Source organism: Tursiops truncatus, chromosome 2 (genome assembly GCF_011762595.2).
Source record: "Tursiops truncatus isolate mTurTru1 chromosome 2, mTurTru1.mat.Y, whole genome shotgun sequence".
In the NCBI taxonomy this organism is placed as follows: Eukaryota; Metazoa; Chordata; class Mammalia; order Artiodactyla; family Delphinidae; genus Tursiops; species Tursiops truncatus.
The window spans coordinates 8,657,944-8,683,360 of NC_047035.1; the positions used below are offsets into that span (position 1 = coordinate 8,657,944).

The 25,417-nt window shown below is 36.5% G+C and overlaps 1 protein-coding gene across 10 annotated transcripts in view; it reads left to right on the forward strand.

Moving 5' to 3' along the window:
• Positions 1-25,417, forward strand: part of ATG2B (autophagy related 2B) — a 78,066-nt gene that overhangs the window by 4,293 nt on the left and 48,356 nt on the right. For 8 of the 10 annotated variants that reach the window (XM_019918295.3, XM_019918290.3, XM_019918282.3 and 5 more), the window contains exons 2-16: positions 3,719-3,881; positions 7,314-7,466; positions 8,440-8,542; positions 10,048-10,210; positions 10,971-11,150; positions 13,283-13,379; positions 14,295-14,480; positions 15,462-15,616; positions 15,709-15,814; positions 16,571-16,832; positions 18,360-18,510; positions 19,487-19,579; positions 19,724-19,912; positions 21,717-21,990; positions 23,366-23,468. In XM_019918295.3, coding sequence (XP_019773854.2) covers positions 3,719-3,881; positions 7,314-7,466; positions 8,440-8,542; positions 10,048-10,210; positions 10,971-11,150; positions 13,283-13,379; positions 14,295-14,480; positions 15,462-15,616; positions 15,709-15,814; positions 16,571-16,832; positions 18,360-18,510; positions 19,487-19,579; positions 19,724-19,912; positions 21,717-21,990; positions 23,366-23,468 — 2,378 coding nt within the window. Of the gene's footprint in view, positions 1-3,718; positions 3,882-7,313; positions 7,467-7,810; positions 7,917-8,439; positions 8,543-10,047; positions 10,211-10,970; positions 11,151-13,282; positions 13,380-14,294; positions 14,481-15,461; positions 15,617-15,708; positions 15,815-16,570; positions 16,833-18,359; positions 18,511-19,486; positions 19,580-19,723; positions 19,913-21,716; positions 21,991-23,365; positions 23,469-25,417 lie in introns of those variants that run through there. The other 2 variants (XM_073800075.1, XM_019952738.3) reach the window with 2 other exon arrangements.

Sequence of the window (25,417 nt, forward strand, 5' to 3'; positions counted from 1 at the left end):
GCAATGCCCATTTGTACATTAAGTATAGTACAACTTTTAAGTCTGTTTTATTTGAATTCTTACGCCTGGGCTTAAACTAATAAGGATGTATTCTTTTCCTAGTTAGTCTTACGGTATCAAAAAGAAGCGTATAACGTAATGTTAGCTTTTCTTCATCCCGCCAAGCACACCTTGAATTCCTAGTAGTGCTCATCATTGTACTAGGTAGGCACTGTGGAAGGCAAAGAACAATAATCAGCATTTACAGAGTGTTTACTTGGTACCAGGAACCATGTTGGTAGCTTTACACGTTATTTCGTTTACACTCACAATAACCTTAAACTGGTAGTATCGCTATTTTATGGATGAGGAAATTGTGATTCAGGTTAAAACCTTGTCCAAAGCCACCCAGCTAGTAAGTGACCGAGCTACTGTCTTTTAAAAGACTGTGTTTTAGAAGACTATTCTTCAAATACGTTTGCCCAGTTTTCTTTAAAAAATTTTTGAAACACTAACATATTCCTTGTACATTTTAAAATTGACTTTAAAATGTTTTCATTATAAGTTTAAATAGTTGTAAGGATAATGTAAATACTGATATAATAAAAATATAGTTTTTTTACCCAGTAAGATCTAAATACCTGCCATTATATATTTAAATATGCTTGAACAAGGTCACCATTAATAGTTGGAAATTTAACATTGTATGTTTTCCCATTGAACTCATATGTCCGTCCAACTTCCTCTGCAAGATTTTATCGTAATTTGTATATTTTATGCTTATATCTTTTATTGATCATGCTGTCATTTCTCTATAATAAAAACATGTAACTAAATTGAAATCGATCATACTAAAAATTTGTGTCACAATTCAACTTTCTTTTGCATTAAGCGAATATTTTCTAGTGTAACTTTTTTTTTTTTTTTTTTTTTTTTTTTTTGCGGTACGCGGGCCTCTCACTGCTGTGGCCTCTCCCGCTTTGGAGCGCAGGCTCAGCGGCCACGGCTCGTGGGCCCAGCCGCTCCGCGGCATGTGGGATCTTCCCGGACTGGGGCACGAGCCCGTGTCCCCTGCATTGGCAGGCGGACTCTCAACCACTGCGCCACCAGGGAAGCCCTAGTGTAACATTTTAATTCCCATAATGATTTCTTCACTATTGATTCTTTTTTTTTGAGTTTTTTAGTGGTTGCTCTAGGGCTTTTACCATATTGATCTTATCAGTATCTCCTTCACATAATCATTGGGTTTTAAGTGAATTTTTCCCCTGGATTGTTCTGTTATTACAATGTTAAGGGCAGTTGATCAAAACAATGTAAATATATTATACATTTGAATAACTAAACATAAAAACTTATTGGAAATATATTTATTGATGTTATGGGTATGTTTCCCCCTCTTCCCTGATTTGTTCATGTATCCATAGATGAATATACTTACAACTAGAATTTGATAGGGTTCAGCATAAATTTCACTCCAAATTTTTAAAATAGTTATAAGCTTGAGAAACACTGCTGTCCTAAATAAGTAGGTGAGAATTATAGGGATTTTGCAGTAGCAGTATCACTTAGTTCTTTGAATTTCTTTGAATGGCAATGCCAAAAATACGTATAAGGTGAGGAAAGACCAGAAAACTTATTGCTGGTCCTGCCTGAAGATTTTTATATCCTAGGCAGTGCGTAAGGGAGGGTTCAGGAAGGGAAAAAGATATGCCATTTTTGGCTCAGTGGAAGAAGGGAGACTGTACAAGGGAGTACGGGAAAGGAGACCCAACATGATGCCAGTGCTTTAAGTACCCTTCTCAGGAAGGTCCATTTTAGGAAAGAATGTATTTGGAGATTGGGGATCTGGAATTTTATACCTTAAAACCATCCATGCCCATATACTCTTTCGGAAGTCTGTAGGATCACACAAACACCATTGTGAAGAAAGTCTATTAAAATAGTAACTTCCAGTGACTTCCCTGGTGGTCCAGTGGTTAAGACTGTGTGCTTCCATTGCAGGGGGCACGGGTCCCTGGCTGGGGAAGTAAGATCCCGCATGCTGTGGTGCAGCAAAAAAAAAAAAAAAAAAAAAAATCAAAGTAGTAACCTCCAGTGATAGAACGTGAGCCAGTCTAGATCTCAGTGTTCAACGTTAGGTTTGTAGACAAAGAATTACAACACTACCCTTATGCAACATAGCATACAGGAAGCACATTACGTGTAGGCTGGCATTTAATAAATTTTTGTTATTTTAATTTAAAAAGTATATTGTCTGTCAAAAAAAACCCATTTAATGATTCTACTAACTGTATTTACATCCATCTGTCTTCCTTTTGTTGTAGTTAAAACTTCACTGAAATTGCTGTCAGTGGGATCACCTATACGCTAAATGTCACTAAATTCAGTGGACATTTAAAAATCTTTGACTTCTTGTTGGTTCTTGTTGCACTTGACCACTCTTTATGTTGTCTTTCCACAACTTTCTGGGGCAAGAGGCTCTTGATTTTCTTTCTACTTCTCTGTTTGCTTTTTTGTTGTTGTTGTTTACTTTGCAGGTTCCTCTTTCTTAACCTTTTTCTTAAATGTTGGTGTTTATCAGGATTCTGTCCTAAGCCTCTTGTCTTTTTACTCTACATTAGTTCCCAAAGGCTGTCTCTGCTCACCCCTGTGGTTTCATTTACCCTCTGTGTTTATAAAGCCCTTCTGTATTATAAGCCTAGATGGCTCTCCTGAGCTCTGGACCTCCTAGACATCTCCACCTTGATGTCTGCTCAGATATTCTCTTTGGAACTGAATTCTTCATCTTCCCCTTCCCCTGTCTCAGTATATGGCACCCCTATCTAAGCCGTTGCCCAAGCCAGCACCCAGCGAGTCATTCTTCATTCCTTCTTGTCTTTACCCTTCAGGATGACAATTAATTCTACTTCCTAATATATTACAGAAATCCATCTTCCTCTAACTTGCCTCATTGTCACTATCCTTGCCAAACCAAACTTTAGTTTCTCTTACTTATAACATCCTTTCTGCTTGAGTTTTGCTTTCCTCCAATGCATGCTGTACATGACAGCAGGAGTGGCTCACTAAAAGTTCTATCCTCATCATGGCACCCTTGCTTAAAATCTTTCACTGGCTTCACATTGCCCTTGAGATAAATTTCAGACTCTTTAACATTAATTACAAGGCTTTTTGGATCCCATTCACCCTTATCTATGTAGCCTTATCTCTGGCTCATCACCCTGGCATGCTCGTCACCCTGGCATGCTCATCACCCTGGCATGCTACAGGAAAGCCTAAAGCAGCTTTTTCCACACCTGCCCCCCACCCCGCCCAAAACTCTTGTATCTCAAATATGTGTGCTTGTACACTCTGACGTCTGCCTTCTTTGAATCGTTCCACATGCTATTGTCTCTCTCTGGACCACTGTGTCCAGTTAACTCCTCAGCCTTCTGGTCTCAGCTTTAAATAGCACTTCCTCAGGTGGCCTGCCTTGTATCTCTAGGTTAGGTTCTTTTACACGTTCAGACAGTACAGTGTATTTCCTCTGTCAGGCAACTTATCCCACTTTAGTTAAATGCGTCTTTCGTGGTAAGCTGTTTTGTCAGCTTAGGGAGGGCCGGGACTCATCCTTATCTTGGTCTCTGCTTTCTTTATCCTTAGTGCCTGACACATGCATGAGCATATTTACATCTCTGAATAAGCCAACAATTTTAAGTTCTTGTTCTTGTGATTTCAAAATGCACTTTTTTTTTGTCTTTAGTGTCTCAATGAGATCCTGGAGTCAGCAGATGCGCCTTTAGAAGTCACTGAAGGATTCATACAGTCCATTTCTCTGTCCGTTCCGTGGGGCTCCTTGCTGCAGGATAATTGTGCACTGGAAGTGAAAGGGTTAGAACTGGTCTTCCGACCTAGACCTCGCCTAGGTAGGTGTATATTATGTGTTTCTGTTTGTTTCTATTTTTAATCTTCAGAGATTGGGAAAGTAACCTGATTGCGTTAAATTCAGCATTAATTTTGCATTGTATTTGTGAGATTTTCAGTAGATAAAATATTAGGGCGTGGCCCATGTGGGGGGCGTGTGATTGTATCTTCAGAGTTATTTCTGTCTCTATTTACCTACAGGAACTTTAGTATATAATGATTGGTTTAATTGTTTGTTACCAATTATCTAAAGTGACTTATGCTTTTTTTTTACTTGAAGTGTAGTTGATTTACAATGCACAGCACTGTACAGCAAAGTGATTGTTATACATATTTTTATGTTTATATGTATATATATTATTGTTCAAATTCTTTTCCATTATCAGTTATTACACAATACTGAATAAAAAGCGACTTATGTTTTAAAGATTCAAAGTATTGTGCCAGAAAGCAAGGAGGTGCTCCAAGATTGATGGAGAAAGGTTAAAAGGACACAGAATTGGGCTTGAAGGAGCTCCCATTGGCCAAATCTGGAAAACTTGGGCATCAAAAAGGATAATGAAAATAATGGATTATAACACACTAAATAAAAACAACCCCTAAGTCCATGTCAATACAAATAAGTATGTAAGGGGGGCAAGGAGAAGGGAAAGCTCTTCATTGCTACTACTTAGAAACATAAAAAAAATGGTGGAACATTCCCATGTTTTCAGCCACCATAGTAAAAATTAATGGTATCAAGATCATCAATGAACGCTGATACCGTTCGGTGAAGGGTTGTTGAAAAACTGGATAGATATTTAGACAGTATCAGAATATCTCCCACTGTTTACATATTATTTGCAGAGGGAAAAAGTTTCTTTTACCGTGCAGAAAATTGACAATCACCACCATAACTGAGTGATCAAGCTTAACCTCATCAATAATGGGTTAACCTGACATCATGTGTGTCCTGACTGAGGGACTGAGAAAGACGTGATCACTTATGTATTATTCCTGCTAAAAGTGCTTAATCTGAATCAAATCACGAGGAAGCAGTCAGACAAATCCAAAATAAGGGAAATTCTATAAACTAACTGGTTGGTACTGTTAAAAAAATGTCATGAAAGACAATGAAGGTAGAGGAACTGTTCAGATCAAAGGAGACTAAAGACACGAATAACTAATTGCAGTACATAATTCTCTTTCTCTCTCTTTCTTTCCTATGAAGGGTGTTATTGAGGCAGCTGGGGAAATTTGGGTATTGAATGTATGTATGATATTTTGTCAATGTTACGTTGCTTGGGTGTGTTAATGGTATTGAGCTTTTGCAGGAGACTGGTCCTGTTCTTAGGAGTTACATGCTGAAGTCATTAGGAGTGAGTGTTATGATGTCTGCAGTTTACCTTCAAATAGTTCAGTGAAAGTTTGAGAGTGTGTATGTAATCTTTTTTTTTTTTTTCCTGGCTGCACTGGGTCTTTGTTGCGGTGTGTGGGCTCTTCGTTGCGGTGCGCGGGCTCTTCATTGCGGTGCGCGGACTTCTCTGGGTGTGGCATGCGGGTTCCAGAGCACGCGGGCTCAGTAGTTGCGGCGTATGGACTCTCTAGGTGTGGCACGTGGGCTTAGTTGCCCCGCACCATATGGGATCTTAGTTCCCCGACCAGGGATTGAGCCCACGTCCCCTGCATTGGAAGGTGGATTCTTAACCACTGGACCACCAGGGAAGTCTCAGTGTGTGTGTAATCTTGATGAATCTAGGTGTAGGGTATGCAGGTGTTCACTGTACACCTCTTTCTTAGGACTGAAAATTTTCAGAAGAAAACTTTGGGAAGGAAAAGATTTAAAGTAGTAGCAAGTCATTGTTTACAAATATATGCGTGTGGTAGCTTTAATTACACATATGATGTTTTCTGATTTATCAAACATGTGTACTGTGCTTCTTGCATGCCAGATACTGTTCTGGGTGGTTTACAAGTACTATCCTCACAGTAGCTCTTTGACATAGATACTTTTAATTATCTCCATTTTGCCAAATAGGAAATTGAAGCATAAATACTAGGTTTAATAACTTGTCCAAGGTTATAGCTAATTAAATGGAAAAGATGGGATCTGGATCTAGGCAGTCTAGTTCTGGAGCCCCTATTCTTAACCACTGTGCTATGTTGTGTCTTGGATTGTCTACTGCAAAGAGTGTGTGTTTATGTATAAGCTAGTAAAGTTATGATGGTGAATCATGTTAAATTATGAACTTAAATTCTTTCAGTGACAAGTGATGTTTGTAAAGATATATTTGAAGAATTATGATCCCAAGTGCTGCCTGAAACACCGTTTAAGTTATGCTTAGTAAAATTTAGTATCTGTATTTTTAAAATTGGTAATCTATGCATGGACATTCTTAATAATCTGGTATTTAATTAACAGGAATATTTTATATTTTAACCAAGCTGAGTAGATATAGTAATACTTTACTAAGGAAAGTCAAATATTTTACCCTTATTTTAAAAATATTTCATTAAAAGGACTTCTAATTTTAGATGACAATAATTCTAGTAATCTCTGTCAGTTTGTTTTGAATAACATAAGGAAGTGTGGTGGAATTCTCTCATAAGGGAGGATCTGGAAAGGACTCTTCGCAGTTCGTGTGTTCCTTCTCCAAGGATGCTCTTCTGTTTTATCTGCATTTATAGTAACCTTCTAAAGCCTAGGTCAACTGCTATCTCTCCTTTCCTGTGAATTCCCTCAGCTAGAAGATTTAGCCTCTTCCCTTAGCTAGCATAATATTTTCTGTTGACACTCAGTAGTTGGCTATTAATTCTTCTTAATTTTATCTCATTTCTTCTACTATCTTGTAGTCTCTTTGAGGGCAGAATTAATAATTATTTTATTTTTCTTTCTTTTATAGCAGGGTCAGCTAACTATGGCCTGCACACCAAATCTGGTCTGTCATCTGTTTTTGTAAATAAATTTTTATTGGAACATCACCATATATACATATTCATTCATTCATTCTCTCTGGCTGCTTTTGTACTAGAGTGAGAGAGTTGAGTAGTTGTGATAGAGACCATATGGCCCACAAAGCCTAAAATATTTACTGTCTGATCCTTTGCAGGAATTTTGTTGACCTCTGCTCTACAGTATTTTGAACAATACCACTCATATAAAATATCCATTAAATACTTGAATGAATATGTGAATTAATATTTGTCAGATATATATCATGTAATGAGAACATGTGTCTCTGGACTTTGTGATTTTTTTTTTTCCTTCTCAGTTTTTATAAGGTGATGTTTAAATCTTAGGAGTAATTTCTAGACTATTGTATCCCTGGGTGACACCATGATGCTGAATATCTCTTGGAGGATTAAGAATTTATCTGTTTGAAATGTGTGATTTTAAGAAATGGCTTTGTTGTAACTGTGAGAAGTTATTTAGGATTAATCTATATTTTCTGCAGCAACTGGTTCTGAGCCTATGTATTGGTCAAGTTTCATGACCAGCAGTATGCAATTGGCAAAAGAATGTCTTAGCCAGAAACTAACAGATGAACAAGGAGAAGGATCCCAGCCTTTTGAAGGACTTGAAAAGTTTGCTGAAACGATTGAAACAGGTTTGGCATTATTGAGTATTTTCAAAAATTTTAGATTTTACTTAGTAGTAAGGCTTGTATAAGAAAAACTCATTTGAGTGATTTTAAAAGAATTGTTATTCTTACTTCAGAACTTTAGAATTGAGGTTATTTTAAAAATTGTACAGTAAATCCCCCACATACAAACCTTCAAGTTGCGAACTTTCAAAGATGTGAACCTGCGTTCACATGTCCAGTCACGTAAGTTAGTTCACGTGTCTGGTGTACATTGTCACGTGTGTGCATCCTCTTCAAGTGGCTGTGCTTTTGTGTACTTATTGCACAGTACTATATAGAGTACAGTAATACAGTATCTTTATTTCAAGCCCAGGATGTCTGGAAGCAAGCATAAAAGCAGCAGTGATGTAGCTGCTGGTACTACTACCAGCCCCTGTGTGCCAGCTGTTGTGCTGGACTACTGTACTTTTCAAGGTACTGTACTGTAAGATTAAAAATGTTTTCTTTATTTTTTGTGTTTGTTTTTTTATGTATTATTTGTGTGAGAAGTGTTAGAAACCTATTACAGTACAGTACTATATGGCCGATTGTGTTAGTTGGGTACCTAGGCTAACTTTGTTGGACTTAGGAAAAAATTGGACTCGCTCTCGGAACGGAATTCGTTCATATGTAGGGGACTTACTGTATTCAATTAAATTTCATGTTCTTTTTTACCCTAGTTTCTCCTCTGTTTATTTTATTATGCTTGCATAATGAAGGGATTAGAATTCAACAGATAGTGTTAGTCATTGCCCAGGTTGAGATGTAACATGGGTAAGTGCTCAGCAAGGCAACATATCTATTACAAAGCTCAAGATTTGGGGATTTTTTAAAGGAAAGAAATTCAACTTTTATTTTGTAAGTTCTTTTTAAACTAATTTAGTATTTATTCCTTTCATTAGAAGTTTTTATTTAGTATACACATGGTCTCATGTTGACGGTTACCTGTTTACTCTAGTACTAAGAAGAGTAAAAGTCACTTTTATAGACACTGTCTTGAGAATTGAACATGTGCCAGAAAATTCCAAAACTGGAACTGCACTTGAAATTCGAATAGAAAGGTAAGACTTCTTATATCTGAAAGCAAATTACCCTGTTCTTTTCTTTGTAAATAATAAAATCTGACTCTCATTAGATTTCAGGATGCTTTTGGAGTTTAGAGGTGCTTGTATTAAGTTAATATATTACATTATTTCTGAGTAAAGTGCTTTTCTCCAAGTTGTGGTCTAATCCCATTATTGAAAACTGAAAGTACCAGTTGGGGTATAATTGTGTATAATATAATGCTCTGAATATTTGATTTCACAAAGCAGGTAATTCTCTTTTAGTTAATATCAAATTGAAATAATGACTATTTGAGTGGTACTAAATTTAAGGTACTCCTGTTGGAGAGTTTCAGTTTTTCCATATGAACAATGTACTATTTAGATGTGTCTCATTAATGTGATAGGCTTTTTTGCTTTGCTTTATTTGGTCTATGTGCTGCTTTAGGCTAAGACTGTTGTTTTCTTTAAAGATTCTGTGAGGGTATTTTAAGGTCAATATGTACAATAGTGATTTACTTAAAAAGATGTAAACACATCACTTTTCGTTTTCTGTGTTTGCCCACTTGGAGCACCTATAAATAGCTCTAAAACAGGGATTGATTTACATACCCACTACTGAGTGTTGTTTTGAGGTAGTAACTCTTCACCTGTGTCTTAATGCCACATGAGCTGCCAGCAGAGATAAGCAGAAAGAAGTAGGTACACCGAGCACCAAAGATACTTTGTATGTGGATCTGTTGGGGGCCTTTATTGAGTTCTGGTTTCTGTCTTTCACAAAACATAGCTATTAGTGAAACAGTTACTGTTAACAGATCTTTGAAATTAGGTTGCATTACCTTAAAATGGTATATTTAAAAAATTTCTAAAATCTCATGCATTTAGCACCACAATATTTTACTTAAGCTGAAGATGAGTCATAAGGACTCATAGAATAGTTACAGGAATTCAAGAAATGTCATGTCAGGGGCTTCTCTGGTGGCGCAGTGGTTGAGAGTCCGCCTGCCGATGCAGGGGACACGGGTTCATGCCCCAGTCCGGGAAGATCCCACGTGCCGCGGAGCGGCTAGGCCCGCGAGCCATGGCCGCTGAGCCTGCGCGTCCGGAGCCCGTGCCCCGCAACGGGAGAGGCCACAACAGTGAGAGGCCCGCGTACCGCGAAAAAAAAAAAAAAGAAATGTCATGTCAGACTTGTGACTTGGAGCCAAATGCTGTCACTGTTAACCAAGAGATGTTTGTGAGGGAGACAGGAGTTGTTTTCCTTGAAACTAACTTTAGGAAGTTATTAATTTTCCCCCCAAATTTAGGAGCCTCAAAACATTACCTTGTTGGGCTTAATGTCTCTTCATGAAAATATTTACTGTAGTAAAGCATGGTAATGCTGACCCACCTTTTAGATATTCTAAGAAGAGCTAACACTTGAAAAATTCCTTTAACTTCAACAGCGATGTGCATTTCTGATAATTGCAAGTAGGTTTTCCTAGGAGTTTTATGCAAATGCTCTTTTTGTCTTTAACTTTCAGAACCATGTACTGTGATGAAACTGCTGACGAGTCCTCAGGTATTAATGTACATCAACCCACAGCTTTTGCTCACAAGTTACTTCAGCTCTCTGGAGTGTCTCTCTTCTGGGATGAGTTTTCTGCATCAGCAAAATCTTCCCCAGTTTGTTCAACTGCACCAGCGGTAAGGAAAACAAAACAAAAAATCAAAAAACCAAGATCATAGATTTTTGAAAGGTTTACATGAGGGTTTTTAAAATTTCCTAGGATATGTAATATGTACTAATAGGTTTCCATCTGATGTGAGAGTTAACACAAATATTCAGTAATGGGGGCATATATTTTGGAGATTTAAGAATACTCACATTTATAATTAATGCCATTTCTGCCAGTTTGCTATGTATTACTTAGATAAACACTGGATTCTGTGTCTTAGAGGGAAATGATATATTAACATCTAATACCCTTTTTACAGTAAAAACATAAAATCAAGTAATGTTCACATTTACCTTACATGCTGAATGTATTACTGAAAATGTATCTTACAAGTCATATCTTAAAGAAGTTTTATAATTAAGGAACTCTTTGTTAATCCCTTCTAAGATTGGAGAGTCCTTTTATAAATTAGTCACTCAATGATTTTTCTTTTACTTTATTTCACAAATCTTAGTTTCTTAATTATAGAATGTCTATTAAATTTTCTTATTATGGAACTTGAACAGAGACTTGCTTTATTCATAAAGTCCTTTTCCATGATTTGCCTTTATTAAGGTACTGTGCTGTTTCATGGTAGCTCTACAATACTGGTGTATCCATTGTCACATCATACAGTTTTCATGTCAAATACTTTATTCTTCTTAAACTGACAATTGTATTTTGCATTTCAATTTCTTTACATTAAGGTATTTTAAAGAATTGCTTTTTTTCTTATTGCCTTACTGTAGGAAGCTGAGCCAAAGCTGTCCCCTAGCTGGAGTCCCAGAATTGTTTATGAGCCACACCCACAACTAACTAGGAGTTTGCCAGAGGCAGCACCCTCTGACCCGGTGCAGATTGGAGGGCTAGTCGGTAGTTTGGGGTTGAGTCTCACATTGAAACAGAATGAGGTACTTCCTGGAGCTAAGGTAAGTATTTGTTCTATTTTCTGTAGATAAAAACAGAGGAAAACCACAGGCATCCTTTACTCTATGCGGGGACCCACTGATTGGTTGCTGTAAATTACCCTGTGATGAGGGGGCCACGGCCTTGGAGTCAGCGTTTTTACTCTCAGCTGGCGCTTCCGTCTTTAGGTGACAGAGTTCGGGTGAAGACGGGCTTTCTGCCCATCTGCTGCAGCTCAGGATTTGAAGCTGTCTCCTATGCTTACTTTCCTCCACTTTCAGAAACATTCATTAGTTCAGATAACTGGGACTATCTTAAAGAATCTCTATCGTCATCAAATGATAAAGTTAAAGGAAGGAGAGATTGGGAAAGCAAGTTGACTGAAGGGGATGTTTAATCACATGTATGTAAAGCTATCCACCTATGTGTATTTTGAATGGAATGTCCATTTTTATAATACTTATGAAAAGAGATTGATTTTTTTCATGATGTCTCATAGCTTTTTGAAGACAGTGTAAAGACAACTGTACTCATTTCTTAGGGAACAATATTGAACAGTCTGGAGAATCAGGAAACTTGCATGTATTTAGTCAGTTAACAATGTGTCTGTCAGGTATTATTTTCAGACTCTGAAAACTAATCTTCCATATAATCTGTGTAAAATGTAGTTTGAGAAGATATCAGGGTTTATTTATTTGTATATTCACTTATCTAACTGGCTCTAGACATTTGAGTGACTACTGTATGCCAGACCCCATACAAGTTCTTGGGACAGATGCAGAGATGAACGGAATGCAATCTTTGTCTTAATAAAAGATAAAATAAGGGCATAGACATGGCTGTGGGAATGTGGAAGAGGGAGCCACTGAGTACATGTGAACATACATAGAAAGGTTTTAAGTTCAGCATATAATCAAAAAGAGATCTTCCCACTGTCCCCAGCCTTAACTCGTTGTTGATTTATGGCCTGGGATGTCAGCAGTCAGTAAGGAGGCCCCATGAAACCAGCACTCCGCGGGTCAGCTTAGCTTAAAATCCTGGCTCTGGATCTGTTAGATGGCCTTGCGCAAATCACTTAATCTTTGTGAACTGTTTTCTCATCTGTAAGACAGGAACAGTACTAAGAATTAGAGGAAATAAAAGCATCTAACACAGTGCCCCAGTACGCAAAAAAAAGTTGGTAATAATGATTATTATTATTATTGGAGAATGTATTATTTTATTAGTTAGATCATGGAAATTTCTCAAAGTCACTATGTTATTTATTTTATTTTTTGTTCTTACAATCAGAAGAAATTTGTTTTTCACCTGGGAAAGATGCCATTTCCCAAATATAAGTATTTTCTTAATTGAATTATTTTTAAATTGTATAATGGCATAAAGATAATAGGAGTCCGTGTTAACATTAGAAATAAGAGGAGGTGAATGAAAAGTAAGGCGAGCATATTCAACTTTCCAGAATGTGATGTAGAGAACAGGGTAATTGCTTTTGTCAGAGTATACTCCAAAAGAATCAGGGTGAGAGTGGGATCGGGCTTTTATTTCTAGAAGGAAAAATGGACAGGGAGTTGGAAAAGAGAAGGGAATTCCACATGAGCCCCCTCTTTCTGCTGTGGCTCCATGCCCAGTGGAGAGTGGGCTTTGTGGAGCACAGAGGGCATTCACAGGGACACACTGTTGATAGAGAAGGTCCTTGCATGTTCTACAAAGGAGTGTGATCTGTGGGCAAACTTATGAAAGCCAACTTTATTTGCTCTTGGCTTGAATCAAGCTTTAAAGATTATGATTTGGGTCTTTTGAAATCATGATGGGAATGATTACTCTGTTACTGCTATAGATATTCTTTCTTGGAGACTGTATCTTAAGGCCTCCTCAAATACCTTAAATACTCAGAAAACTCAGAGAGACACAAAGTATGACATTGGACTTGCCAACATGGAATTTCTGAGGAGGATTTTCCCTCTTAAAACAACAGTTGTTGGCCTTATATCTTTTCATTTAGGTTGTGTGGATTAGTAGAGAGAACCTTAGGTAAAGGAATCCAAGGCTAAATGATCAGTATTCCTCTTAGTGCATTAAAATGTACTGGGATTTGTCATGATGAGTTTATAAAGAGTATTCATCCTGAGTAGTTTTCTTTCTTTTTTTTTTCAAGTTGGATATTGATGGACAGATAGACTCTATACATCTATTCCTGTCGCCAAGGCAGGTGCACTTGCTTTTGGATATGTTAGCAGCTATTGCTGGACCAGGCAAGTATAACTCTGTTATTATTTCTAATTCTTTAAACCTTTTTAGCTAAAATGTATAGCATACAAATAGGGAATTGTATTACCATATAGGAAATGTGTGAACTTAAAGCTGTATTGTAGGGACTTCCCTGGTGGCACAGTGGTTAAGAGTCCGCCTGCCAATGCAGGGGACACAGGTTCGATCCCTGGTCTGGGAAGATCCCACAAGCACGGAGCAACTAAGCCTGTGCACCGCAACTACTGAGCCTGCGTGCTGCAACTACTGAAGCCCACGCACTCTAGGGCCTGCATGCTGAAACTACTGAGCCCGTGTGCTGCAACTATTGAAGCCCACATGCCTGGAGCCCGTGCTCCGCAACAAAAGAAGCCACTGCAATGAGAAGCCCACGCACAGCAATGAAGAGTAGCCCCTGCTCGCTGCAACTAGAGAAAGCCCGTGCCTGGCTTTCTTTCAACGAAGACCCAATGCAGCCAAAAAAGAAAAAAAAGCTGTATTGTATTGTGAATAAGAATCCTCAATAGTTAAATTTGATTGGATCTTTCAAATTGTATTATCCTGGCACAAATTGGAGTTCAGATTCTTTGTATCATATACATAACATTTTCAGAACTGACTGGCTTACTTCCTTGGTTGGGGGTAGTACTTCATACAACTGAGAAGGTGTAATTCTTAAACACATTCAATAGCACGCACTTAAAATTTTTAATGACTTATCTATCAGAGATCAGATCTTCTGATTCCTAGCTAGCTGCTTAGAGCTATTGCTTAGATCTCCAGTTAATATTAAATAGTGCTGGTTTTGCACTGACTGTGGTACTGAGTTGCCATTGATATTGGATAAGTGGGTTGGGAGAGAAATGATTAATTAACTCCAAATTTAATTACTGTTTTGCTTTCCTTTTGTATACTTGTAGAAAATTCAAGCAAAATCGGGTTAGCTAATAAAGACAGAAAAAATCGACCCATGCAGCAAGAAGATGAATATCGAATTCAGATGGAATTAAACCGGTATTATTTGAGGAAAGATTCCCTCTCTGCGGGTGTATCCTCAGAGCAAAGCTTTTATGAGACAGAAACAGCTCGTACACCTTCTAGCCGGGGTAAGCAACTCAAAAAGTTGACTTCAGAATCATACATTATCATCATAGAGCAAGGTAAACTTAATTTTGGCTGCTGTAAAATGGAGTTTAGTAATGAAAAAACTGAAGATCCAAGGTTTAAATTTATAAGTTGATCTACCACAGCCTTACAGTGATGCACTGGCACACATGTGCTGCAGTATCCCTTTTGATTGTATAGTTTTGTTTTGTAAATCATGATTTATTCTAAGGAAAGTCAATTAAAAATGTGGATTTACACAGAAGATAAATTAGGGGTAGTTATTCATTTTGTCAAATTCTTATGTGCTCACATAATGATTTACAGTAGTTTTCTTTACATAGAAACCTTTGTCCATTAATCTTTCTATCAATTAAATGTAAATATAATCTTTACCCAGTTTACTTTGCATTTCAGAATGTGTAAGCACTAATACCACGAATAATAAGAATCAATTTAAGTATGGAATGTTGAACTAAATAAAAAATTCAAGTCTACTCAAGAAATTTTGGCCATAAGAAACTTCATTTGCATGAGGGTAAAACAGTCTCTAGAAAGAAGTAAAACATAAATAGAATTCTAAATAAAATATTCAACTCTTTTTTTTTTTAAGAAATAGCTGTATCCATATGAAACCAGAGATTGCAAGATATTTATACTATTTAAAAATCTGGATTATTTTAAAATCATATGACAGTTAATGACATTACATTATACCATGTAATGCAGCTTATCATACATTTTTTTAAAAAGTTCACCAGTGGGCTAGCTTAACCTTTTGTTAATCTATATTCAGTTGAGTTTTTACTATGACATTAATATCTTGGTTCCAAAGAAATTACCCCATTTGAAGTAACATAAAATTTAGGACATCACTAGATCTCAGATAACCTGAGGGAAGAATATGATATTAATATATATGAACTTATTTAAAGATGTGAATTGGAATTATAATAAAACTGACAAAGTTTAATTCTGTCTAGAAGAAGAAGTTTTCTTCTCCATGGCTGATATGGACATGTCTCATAGTCTCTCTTCTCTTCCACCCCTTGGGGAACCCCCAAATATGGACCTTGAGTTATCATTAACTAGTACATATACAAACACACCAGCAGGATCTCCGTTAAGTACTACTGTGGTAAAGTATTAATTAATTTTTGTTCTGTTCTTGAAAAGTTGCTTCTAAAATTTTGCACTTTATTCATGTGCTTTAAAAAAATTATTTTATAGCTTCAGCCAACTTGGGGAGATTTCCTTGATCATCATAAAGAACAGCCAGTAAGAGGGTCAGCATTACCATCCAGCCTAGTTCACCCAGCATCTTTACAGAAGACTGGTAAGTAAAAAAAAGACATTTGTTGATAGTTTCCCCTGGAATTTTTAAAAACTTAAAAATTAAAAAAAATTGTTTTTAAAAAATGCCATTCTATTCTTTTTCATAAAATTTTCTTTGGTCTGGCTATTTAACAAAATTTAGAAACAAAATGAAGCATTGTTGAACAATTCACTGTGAAGTGTTTCAGAATAGGTGCCTATTTATTGTATTCTTTGTGTATTTAAATACTTAAATATTTTTAGTAAAAAGTACACCAGAAGTTTCATATTATTATTACAGTTTAGGGGTCTCAATCAACTATCTGATTTTTGTTTCACGTTTACACTTTCCTTGAAAGAGAACCTCAAGTTTCTTTTCTGCAAAATTTGATTGAAATAGACACAGGCTTAAAGGAAAATTTGAAGAGCAGCTTTTGGTTAATCTCTGACTTTTTCCAATACAGTTTTATTAATGCAAAAGTTTTGTTCATATGTTTCCTATTGTAACAATTTTTTTTTTTGTACTTCAAGTATCAAGGATCTTGGATATAAAATGCAGAAAGATTAGTTTATTTTACTCGTTTACTATCACTCAAAATGTGTGATCACATGTTTTTTGAGACTAAAACCTCAGGTTTAATTTTAAAATTAACACACGAGTAAATGTTTTATAATTAACACATGAGTAAATGTTTTATAATGTTTTACTATTTTGATATAATGGATTGTTTTAAGTATTAACTTTTTTATGAATATAATTTTAACACATGTATTTCAGCTCTCCCCTCTAGATCTGTTTCAGTGGATGAATCCAGGCCTGAATTTATTTTTAGACTAGCTGTGGCAACTTTTTCAATCTCTGTGCTTCACATCGATCCTTTATCTCCACCTGAAACATCATTGAACCTTAATCCATTGACACCTATGGCGATAGCTTTCTTTACTTGTATAGAAAAGATTGATCCAGCAAGATTTTCAACAGAAGATTTTAAGTCTTTCCGAGCGGTATTTGCAGAAGCTTGCTCACATGATCACCTTAGGTAAACTCTTATATTTATTAATGATCCTTGAAAAAGAACCAAATGTGGACTTTTCATTTATCTACAATACCTACCTATCTCCATTTGTTTTTCCAATTCACATTTTAAATATTTGTAAATGAGTGGAGTGAGTGTGGTTTTCTTGCAGTGCTGCAAAGATGTTTACCATAGAATCTCTCATTCAGGTTATTTGGCATGTGAAGCATTCAGATATAAGATCTATATAATTTGGGGTTGTCTAAATTATCTTTTCTTTAGTTCCCTGCCCTGCTCTTGTCAAGTTTCTTTGCCCACATTTTGCCTTCATTCCCCACTGACACCATTATGATCATAAAAATAGTTCTTACTGTCACAGGTTTAGTAGAGATGGCAGTGGTGGTGAGCGTAGAATGGGCTAATGCAAAGGAACTTGAAAGTGATTCATACGCTGCTGGCCATGGGGTGGGAAATGATACCAAGGCTCATCCTGAGCTTGGACGCTACATTTTCAACTTCTGCTTAAAAAAAAACAAAAAACAAAGCTGTTCAAATAGCCACTGTTCTTTTTATGGGTTGAGTCCTAATAGATGAGGAGATAATTAAGTTTATAAGTACATATAATATTGTTAATGTGCAAATACTATTCATTTTAACATGAGAGTGACCTATAAATTGTCCATTCATATGTTATTTTATGTAATGGCTTAGGCACATGTATTACTATTTTTAGAGAACGCTTTGGGCTTTCATTTTAACTTTAACTTTTTTGAAGTATTAAAATTAATATACAAAGTAGTTTTTATATCTAGCAACAGAAACTCTGCAGGTTAGGACCATAATATTTATAATAAAGCTGCAAAAACATTTTTTCTTCATATTTTTGATAAGGTTTCAAATATCTGCCAGTAGGAAATATAATAAATGCAACAAAAACTAGAGGTAGACCTTCATTTGAGTTCCACTGACTAAAGTTTTAAAAATATTGCATGATCCTTCTAGATAAGTTTAAGAAACTATGTACATATATTTTACAGATTTGAAAGATTTTATCCACTGAAGCATAAATTTTTTTTTTTTTTGCGGTACGCGGGGCTCTCACTGTTGTGGCCTCTCCCGTTACGGAGCACAGGCTCCGGACACACAGGCCCAGCGGCCATGGATCACGGGCCCAGCCGCTCCGCGGCATGTAGGATCCTCCCGGACCGCGGCACGAACCCGTGTCTCCTGCATTGGCAGGCGGACTCTCAACCACTGCGCCACCAGGGAAGCCCTGAAGTGTAAATTTTAAAATGTAGAAGAGGGAAGGGCAGTGTTGGGAAATATATCCTGGGTGATTTCTTATCAGCAGATCTGATTTCTTTATCTTATGTCAGGGAATGGGGAATTTGAAGCAGTCTTTCTGGTTAATATCCTTAAGAATATTAGTTATTACTAACAATTTGAACTTGTCAGAACAGGTAGGTATTAACAGTTGTGTACTATTCTTTGACACATTGTTTAATCTAGAAATATATGGATACTCTTAAATGATGCATTTTTTTATAACAGATTTATAGGTACTGGCATCAAAGTATCCTATGAACAAAGACAAAGATCAGCTTCTAGATATTTCAGTACTGATATGTCCATAGGGCAAATGGAACTTTTGGAATGCCTGTTTCCGACTGATTTTCATTCTGTTCCTCCTCACTATACAGAGGTAAATGCTGATACTTTTCTTTTAGGATTAGTCTTTAAATGTCTTGCTTGTTAAGAATTGTGTGAACAGCAATGATTTTCTTTAAAAAGGCATAGGAAGTTGTATAGGAAGAAGTTTTTTGTGGCGTTTGCATTTATATTTTGTTGAAACAGAGTAAAAAAAAATTTATTTATTTGGTTGCAGCAGGTTTTAGTTGTGGCAGGCGGGCTCCTTATTTGTGGCTCCAGGGCTCCTTAGTTGTGGCACATGGGTTCCTTAGTTGCGACAGGCGGGCTCCTTAGTTGTGGCATGTGAACTCTTAGTTGCAGCATGCATGTGGGATCTAGTTCCCTGACCAGGGATGGAACCTGGGCCCCCTGCATTGGGAGTACAGAGTCTTACCCACTGCGCCACCAGTGAAGTCCTGAAACAGATTTTTAAGTGTGGCCTTTAAGGCCATTATAAGAGTGTGTTACATTTTTAGAGTTGACTTGTTTTAGAGTCAGGTTATGGGACAAATGACTTAATTTCACTCATTTTCCAAGCACTCTTAATTTCAGAAGAATTCTATTATTCAACAAATAGTTACTGAATGCCTACTATGTGCTAAGCACTGTTCAAGATAAGTGAAACGTCTTGTGCCCGTTTATCGTTAATCTGATTTTTTCCTATCCTAAAAGCATGTCCTAGAGAAACTTTTAGAAGCTATCAAAATGACATTTTTATTGCTGTTACTTTGCCCTTGTGACTTATTTTATTTTCAAAGCGCTTTATTTGAATCCTCACATACATTTTGCAGATGTGATACTAAGTATTTCAGAAGTTAACTAATTTGTCTAAAAGTCACGTTGCTAGTAAGTGACAAAACTAAAGCTTAAACCAGCCTTCCTGACTTCAAAAAGCTCTTTCCACTATTATATTAGTTCCTCTGTTAATTCATGTGGTTAATTATAGCTTAATATTGTACATTTCATTTATCTTCATCTTTGTTTTTAAGCTTTTAATGTTCCATTCCAAAGAACAAACTGATTCTCACCCCCCTGTGTGTCTTCAGCTTCATTATAAGCATTCTGAGAATAAAGGACCCCAGGTAAGAGATCTTTTTGTGTGATTAGCACCTGTAAATTTTCATTTGATGTATATTTTATCACAATCACAAGGTTTTAATTTAATTTTATAGAATTGTTAGTGATCATATTAATGCTTTCTTTTTCTTTTTTTTTTTTCTTTTTAGGGTAGTCAGGCAAGACTTAGTTCTGTTCCTCAGAAGGCAGAATTACAAGTTAAGTTAAATCCAGTGTTTTGCGAGCTGGATATCAGTATTGTGGACAGGTTGAATTCTTTGCTTCAACCACAGAAGCTCACTACAGTAGAGATGATGGCATCACACATGTATACTTCATATAATAAGCATATTAGTCTGGTAAGTATTTAAAAAGTTGCAAATACACATCGTGATCGTAGCTAGCTAATAGGCTTATTGGATGATTTCTGAGCTGAAGTATTCTTACTAAGTTAAATAGCATATGTTATTAAAACGGCATCATTTGTAATAATGAAAAAAGGAGGTATCTTTAATGTCTACATAGTAGACTAGCTAAATAAGTTGTGCTAATGTACTGAGTACAATTTTATGCTGCCACTTTAAATGATGGCTATAAAGAGGGTACAGCAACATGAAGAAGACTCATGAAGAAGTATGAAGTGAAAATGTAGAATATATTATTCCACATAAACTTTTATTACAACTGTGTAAATAAAATTGTATAGAAAAAGACTGGATGGAAATATACCATTTGGTAGCATTGATTATGTAAGAGTAGTAAAATTAGATTTCCTTTTCTGTGTTTATCTGAATTTTATAAACTGACTATAATATCTTGATACAACTTTATTCACACATATAATGAACTAGTTGAATCTCCTGTAAAATGCAGCCCATATAATATAGAATATACTCTTGAAATTGGGAACATAATTTATCATATTGTGTTATGGCGCATCACATTGTATCACTTTTACTTAGATCTGGTACCTGGAGTCTTTTCTAAGCTAATCAAGGAAGTCAGGTTTGTAAGGTGTCTGTTAGGAATTTTAGGATTAGGCACAGACAGAGACAACTTTGTCTAAAAAGAAAAGGGAAAAGATATTTTTCTACATATTTGCCTCTCCCTTAATTAGTGGTGAGTATTCACATTAAATCAAGATTCTTTCATTTTTATTGTCAACAATTGCTATATTAAGTTCTGTGGGGCAAGTGTTTATATTTGCTGTTAGCCATAGATGTACTGGGATGATGATTTTATCTCTTGAGCAGTTTTTGCTGAGAGTGGGGGTTAGTATTAGAAAGTCAAATAAGGGAGAGAAAAAACAGGATCCAAGTCTTAGCATAAAAATGGAACTTTCTAATCTAGGTGGTTAGAGACTGATCCGCGAAATTGAGGATTGTTATCACCTACACTGTACGCTGGACTAAAGCTTCATAAGTTTTAATTCATTTTAGAGAAAAAATAGAAATAGACTTTTATCTGAAGGGCATGTTCTTTGACCCTTTTATTATAATGTGGCTTTAAGTAACTGGTGCATACGTGTTTTGGTTTCTAAGAGTCATTTGATGGCATCATACCCTTGGGTTGGATGGGAGCTCAGAGTGAGCCAATTAGGGGGGAACTCAGAGTGAGTCATTTAGGGAATATTTATTTAGAACCTGTGATGTGCCAGGCCTGGGCTTAGTCCTGGAAATACAAAGATGAGTCAGGGATGGGCCTTTGCATTTGGCATAATACATGGGATTTCACACTGAAGTCTTTAAGTAGCATGTTGGTGGATAAATCCTTCAAATTGAATGCTGGGTACTATAGTGATTTTTAACCATATTGAGATTGTTGATAAGCTAATTTACGCATTATTCTTTATAGTCTGTAGTAAGATGCATATACATGTATAGCACCTGTGTCTTCACTTTGGTTCAGTTTTTATTTTAATTAATTTTTTTATGTGATGATTTAACTTTTGCCAGTAGTTTTGACTTTTGTCAGTAGCTGTTGCATTACAAAATTTCATTACACTAAATTAATATGATAGTAGTTAATATGAATTGTGTGTTAATACATTATCCTGAATGAGGAAATAGTGATTATGTATATTGTAATGTTGAATACTAGTGTCATTTATGTTTATTTGCTTAATTTAACATTTTGGCATATTTTTGTTGTTTTGTGTTTTAGCACAAAGCTTTCACTGAAGTATTTCTAGATGATTCACATAATCCTGCAAATTGTCGGATATCAGTACAAGTTGCCACGCCAGTATTAAACCTTTCTGTTCGCTTCCCAATACCTGATCTTCGCTCAGATCAAGAGAGAGGACCATGGTTTAAGAAGTCACTTCAGAAGGAGATTCTTCATTTAACATTCACAGATCTAGAATTTAAGACTGAATTCCTAGGAGGATCAACCCCTGAACAAGTTAAATTGGAACTTACCTTTAGAGAGCTAGTTGGTAAGATTGACCATGCCTGTAAAAGAGCCAGACTAGAAACTAACAACTGCTACTGAAACTTACATTAAGAAAAGTATATGACAGCCCCCCAATACAATAAAGTTAAAGAACATATGTTAGAAAGCAGGTGTAACAGCTTTTTTCTAATATTGTATGCAAACGTGATATCTGTCAGTTTTTGAAAAGAAACTACAATGCGTGATGATTTATTCACTTTGAGAATATAGTGCTTTAGCCTACATTTTAATACCACCTACTACTTACTTGTTGTAGGGCTAATAGTAGCCAAAATTTATTGAGTGCCACTCTATGTTTGCTGTGTGCTGAGCACTTCACACACATTATCTTGTTTCCTTTAATCATCATAGTTACGGTAGGCTTATTATTTCCAATTATTTTTATCATTTATAAGTGAGGAATCTGTCGACTTCCGAAGAGGTACGTCCCAAGGTCAATGTAGTAATAAATGGTGGAATCAAGATTCAAACCCAAGTCTGACCCTAGAGCTTGAGCTTTCAACCATCATACTAATAGTGACTTTTCTTTGTAAAATCTGTTTTAAGTAACCCTCTCCTCCTCTTTCTGCTCGCCTCCTTCTCTGTAGGCTGCAGTTTTCCTTCCCTTGTTTTCTCTGAGTTTTACATATCATTAGAGGTATTTAAAATTGACTTGCCAGTTATGATTTCATGGAAAGGCCTTTAGGGGTTATCTGGAATCTTCCCTTATCTCTAGTGATAAGAAACTCATTATTCTGGTGGAAAGTCATTCTTTGTAAAATGGAATGAAAAAACATATATGGGGTTATTGTGAAGAAGTAATTCTTACAGTGCTTGGTACAAAATAGACATTTAAGAAATGTAGTTATTTCTTAAAATAACTACATTAAAAAAATCTGTTCCTAGACTAACTGCATAAACTTTTATGAAGAATAATCACTAAGTGGCACTCAGTAAGTGGTAACTACTATATTTAATATGTTATGCTTATTTATTTATTTGGCCGTGCCATGCGGGATCTTAGTTCCCTGACCAGGGATTGAACCTTGCCCCCTGCATTGGGAGAACAGAGTCTTAACCACTGGACTGCCAGGGAAGTCCCTTATATTTAATATGTTATGATTATGCACCGTACACGTTAAACATTCATACCTAAGAATTTGAGTTTGAGCAGAAAAGAGCATTTAATTTAATTTATCTGCTTATCCTGTCTCCCCACATGTACACGTGCAGCAGGAATAAATGAATACATGTTGTAGAACTTAACACTGCATTATGTCCCTGATTTAGAGGATCTTTGCTCCTCGAAGGAGGAAAGTATCTTTTCTCTTAGTGTTGGAGAAGAAGTGCATCTCCATGAATCAGTCTTGTTTTATTAGGCTCATTCCAGGAGGGTAAAGGAGAACCATCCATTAACTTTTTCCACGTGACTAGTGGAGGAGATGGAGACACAGCGTCATCAGATGACTTTGACTGGCCGCGGTGAGTAAGCAAATGGACATGATACATACATTTAATGAGACTTTCCTTTCAGAAACAAGTTGCTATAGCTTTTTTGACTGACATTTTGGCTATTAAATTTAAGCTAAAAATATCCAGCCTTGATGAGAAAACCCCGAGGAAGATGGAAAAATTAAATAAAAAATATGTACTACTTTATCAGAGGTGCCTGTGAGATACTGACAGAGATGGACATATAAAATGTGTTCTCCGGCCTCAAGTTACTTAGCCTAATTAGATGGACAAAAGAATCATAACCATTCTAAAAATAGTTCATTTTTGAAAAGGGCTTTAGTACAAGTGGTATCATACAGCACCATTTGGTTAATTTTCAGATGAATTTTATAGTCAGTGATTGTTTTAGGAAAGTATTTTCAAATCTGGGGAGCTTTTACAAAGCACTGATTCTTGCGCCCCACGTTGAGATTCTGAGATAGAACCTGGGCATCAGTACAGTTTAAAAATACACCAGGTGATATGTTCATAGCAGCACTATTCACAATAGCCAAGACATGGAAACAACCTCAATGTACACTGACAGATGAATGGATAAAGAAGATGTGGAGCATATATACAATGGAATACTTCCCAGCCATAAAAAAGAATGAAATAATGCCATTTGCAGCAACATGGATGGAACTAGAGATTATCATACTAAGTGAAGTGAGTCAGAAAGAGAAGGACATACCAATGATATCATTTATATGTGGAATCTAAAATATGACACAAATGAACTTAACTAGGAAACAGAAATAGACTCACTGACATAGAGAACAGACTTGTGGTTGATAAGGGGGAGGTGGGATGGGGGAGGGATGGAATGGGAGTTTGGGATTAGCAGATGCAAACTATTATATATAGAATGAATAAGCAACAAGGGCCTACTGTATAGCACAGGGAACTATATTCAATATCCCGTGATAAACCATAGTGGAAAAGAATATGAACAAGAATATATATATATACATGTATATGTATAACTGAATCACTTTGCTGTAAATTAACAAAACATTGTAAATCAACTATACTGCAATTAAAAAAATGAAACTACAGTAGGTGATACCAATGTGCAGTTGGATTTAGAGAACCACTGCTTCAGGATTTCTTGGGCAGGAGAAATCATTCTTTAAATTAGCCTGATAGTGGGCTTGGATTACTTTTTTTTTTCTCTTTTTAAAAATTTATTTATTTGTTTTTTGGCTGCGTTGGGTTTTTGTTGCTGCGCGCGGCCTTTCTCTAGATGCGGCGAGCGAGGGCTACTCTTCGTTGTGGTGCACAGGCTTCTGATTGTGGTGGCTTCTCTTGTTGTGGAGCACGGGCTGTAGGCGCGTGGCCTTCATTAGTTGCGGCACGTGGGCTCAGTAGTTGTGGCTCACGGGCTCCAGAGCACAGGCTCAGTAGTTGTGGTACACGGGCTTAGTTGCTCCACGGCATGTGGGATCTTACCAGACCAGGGCTCTGAACCCATGTCCCCTGCATTGTCAGACAAATTCTTAACCACTGTGCCACCAGGGAAGTCCCTTGGATTACATTTAAAAGAACTTAGTTTACCCAAAATAATGATCCTTTATTATATTGAAAACTGAGTTCATGAATCCTCTCTTAAGAATTAAAGTGATCTTTCTTGTGCCACTTTCTACCTGCCCCCCGTACCCTATGTGTCTGACCTATCAGACTCCTAGGACAGGCCTGGTCGGCGCACAGCTGATCATGAGCAGGAGTTTTCATCATAAGAAACGAATCTACTTCAATTAAGTAATTTGAAAGCACAGTTTACATTAGGATATCTGTAAATTAGGAAACAGTTGTTTTAGTTTATAACTAGAACCAACTGGCAATACCTTCTTAGGAAAAAGAAAGCTATTATAGATGCTACACAGCTGTTTTGTTTGAGCGTGCCATGTCTCATCATGACGGCAGGCTGGTGGGAT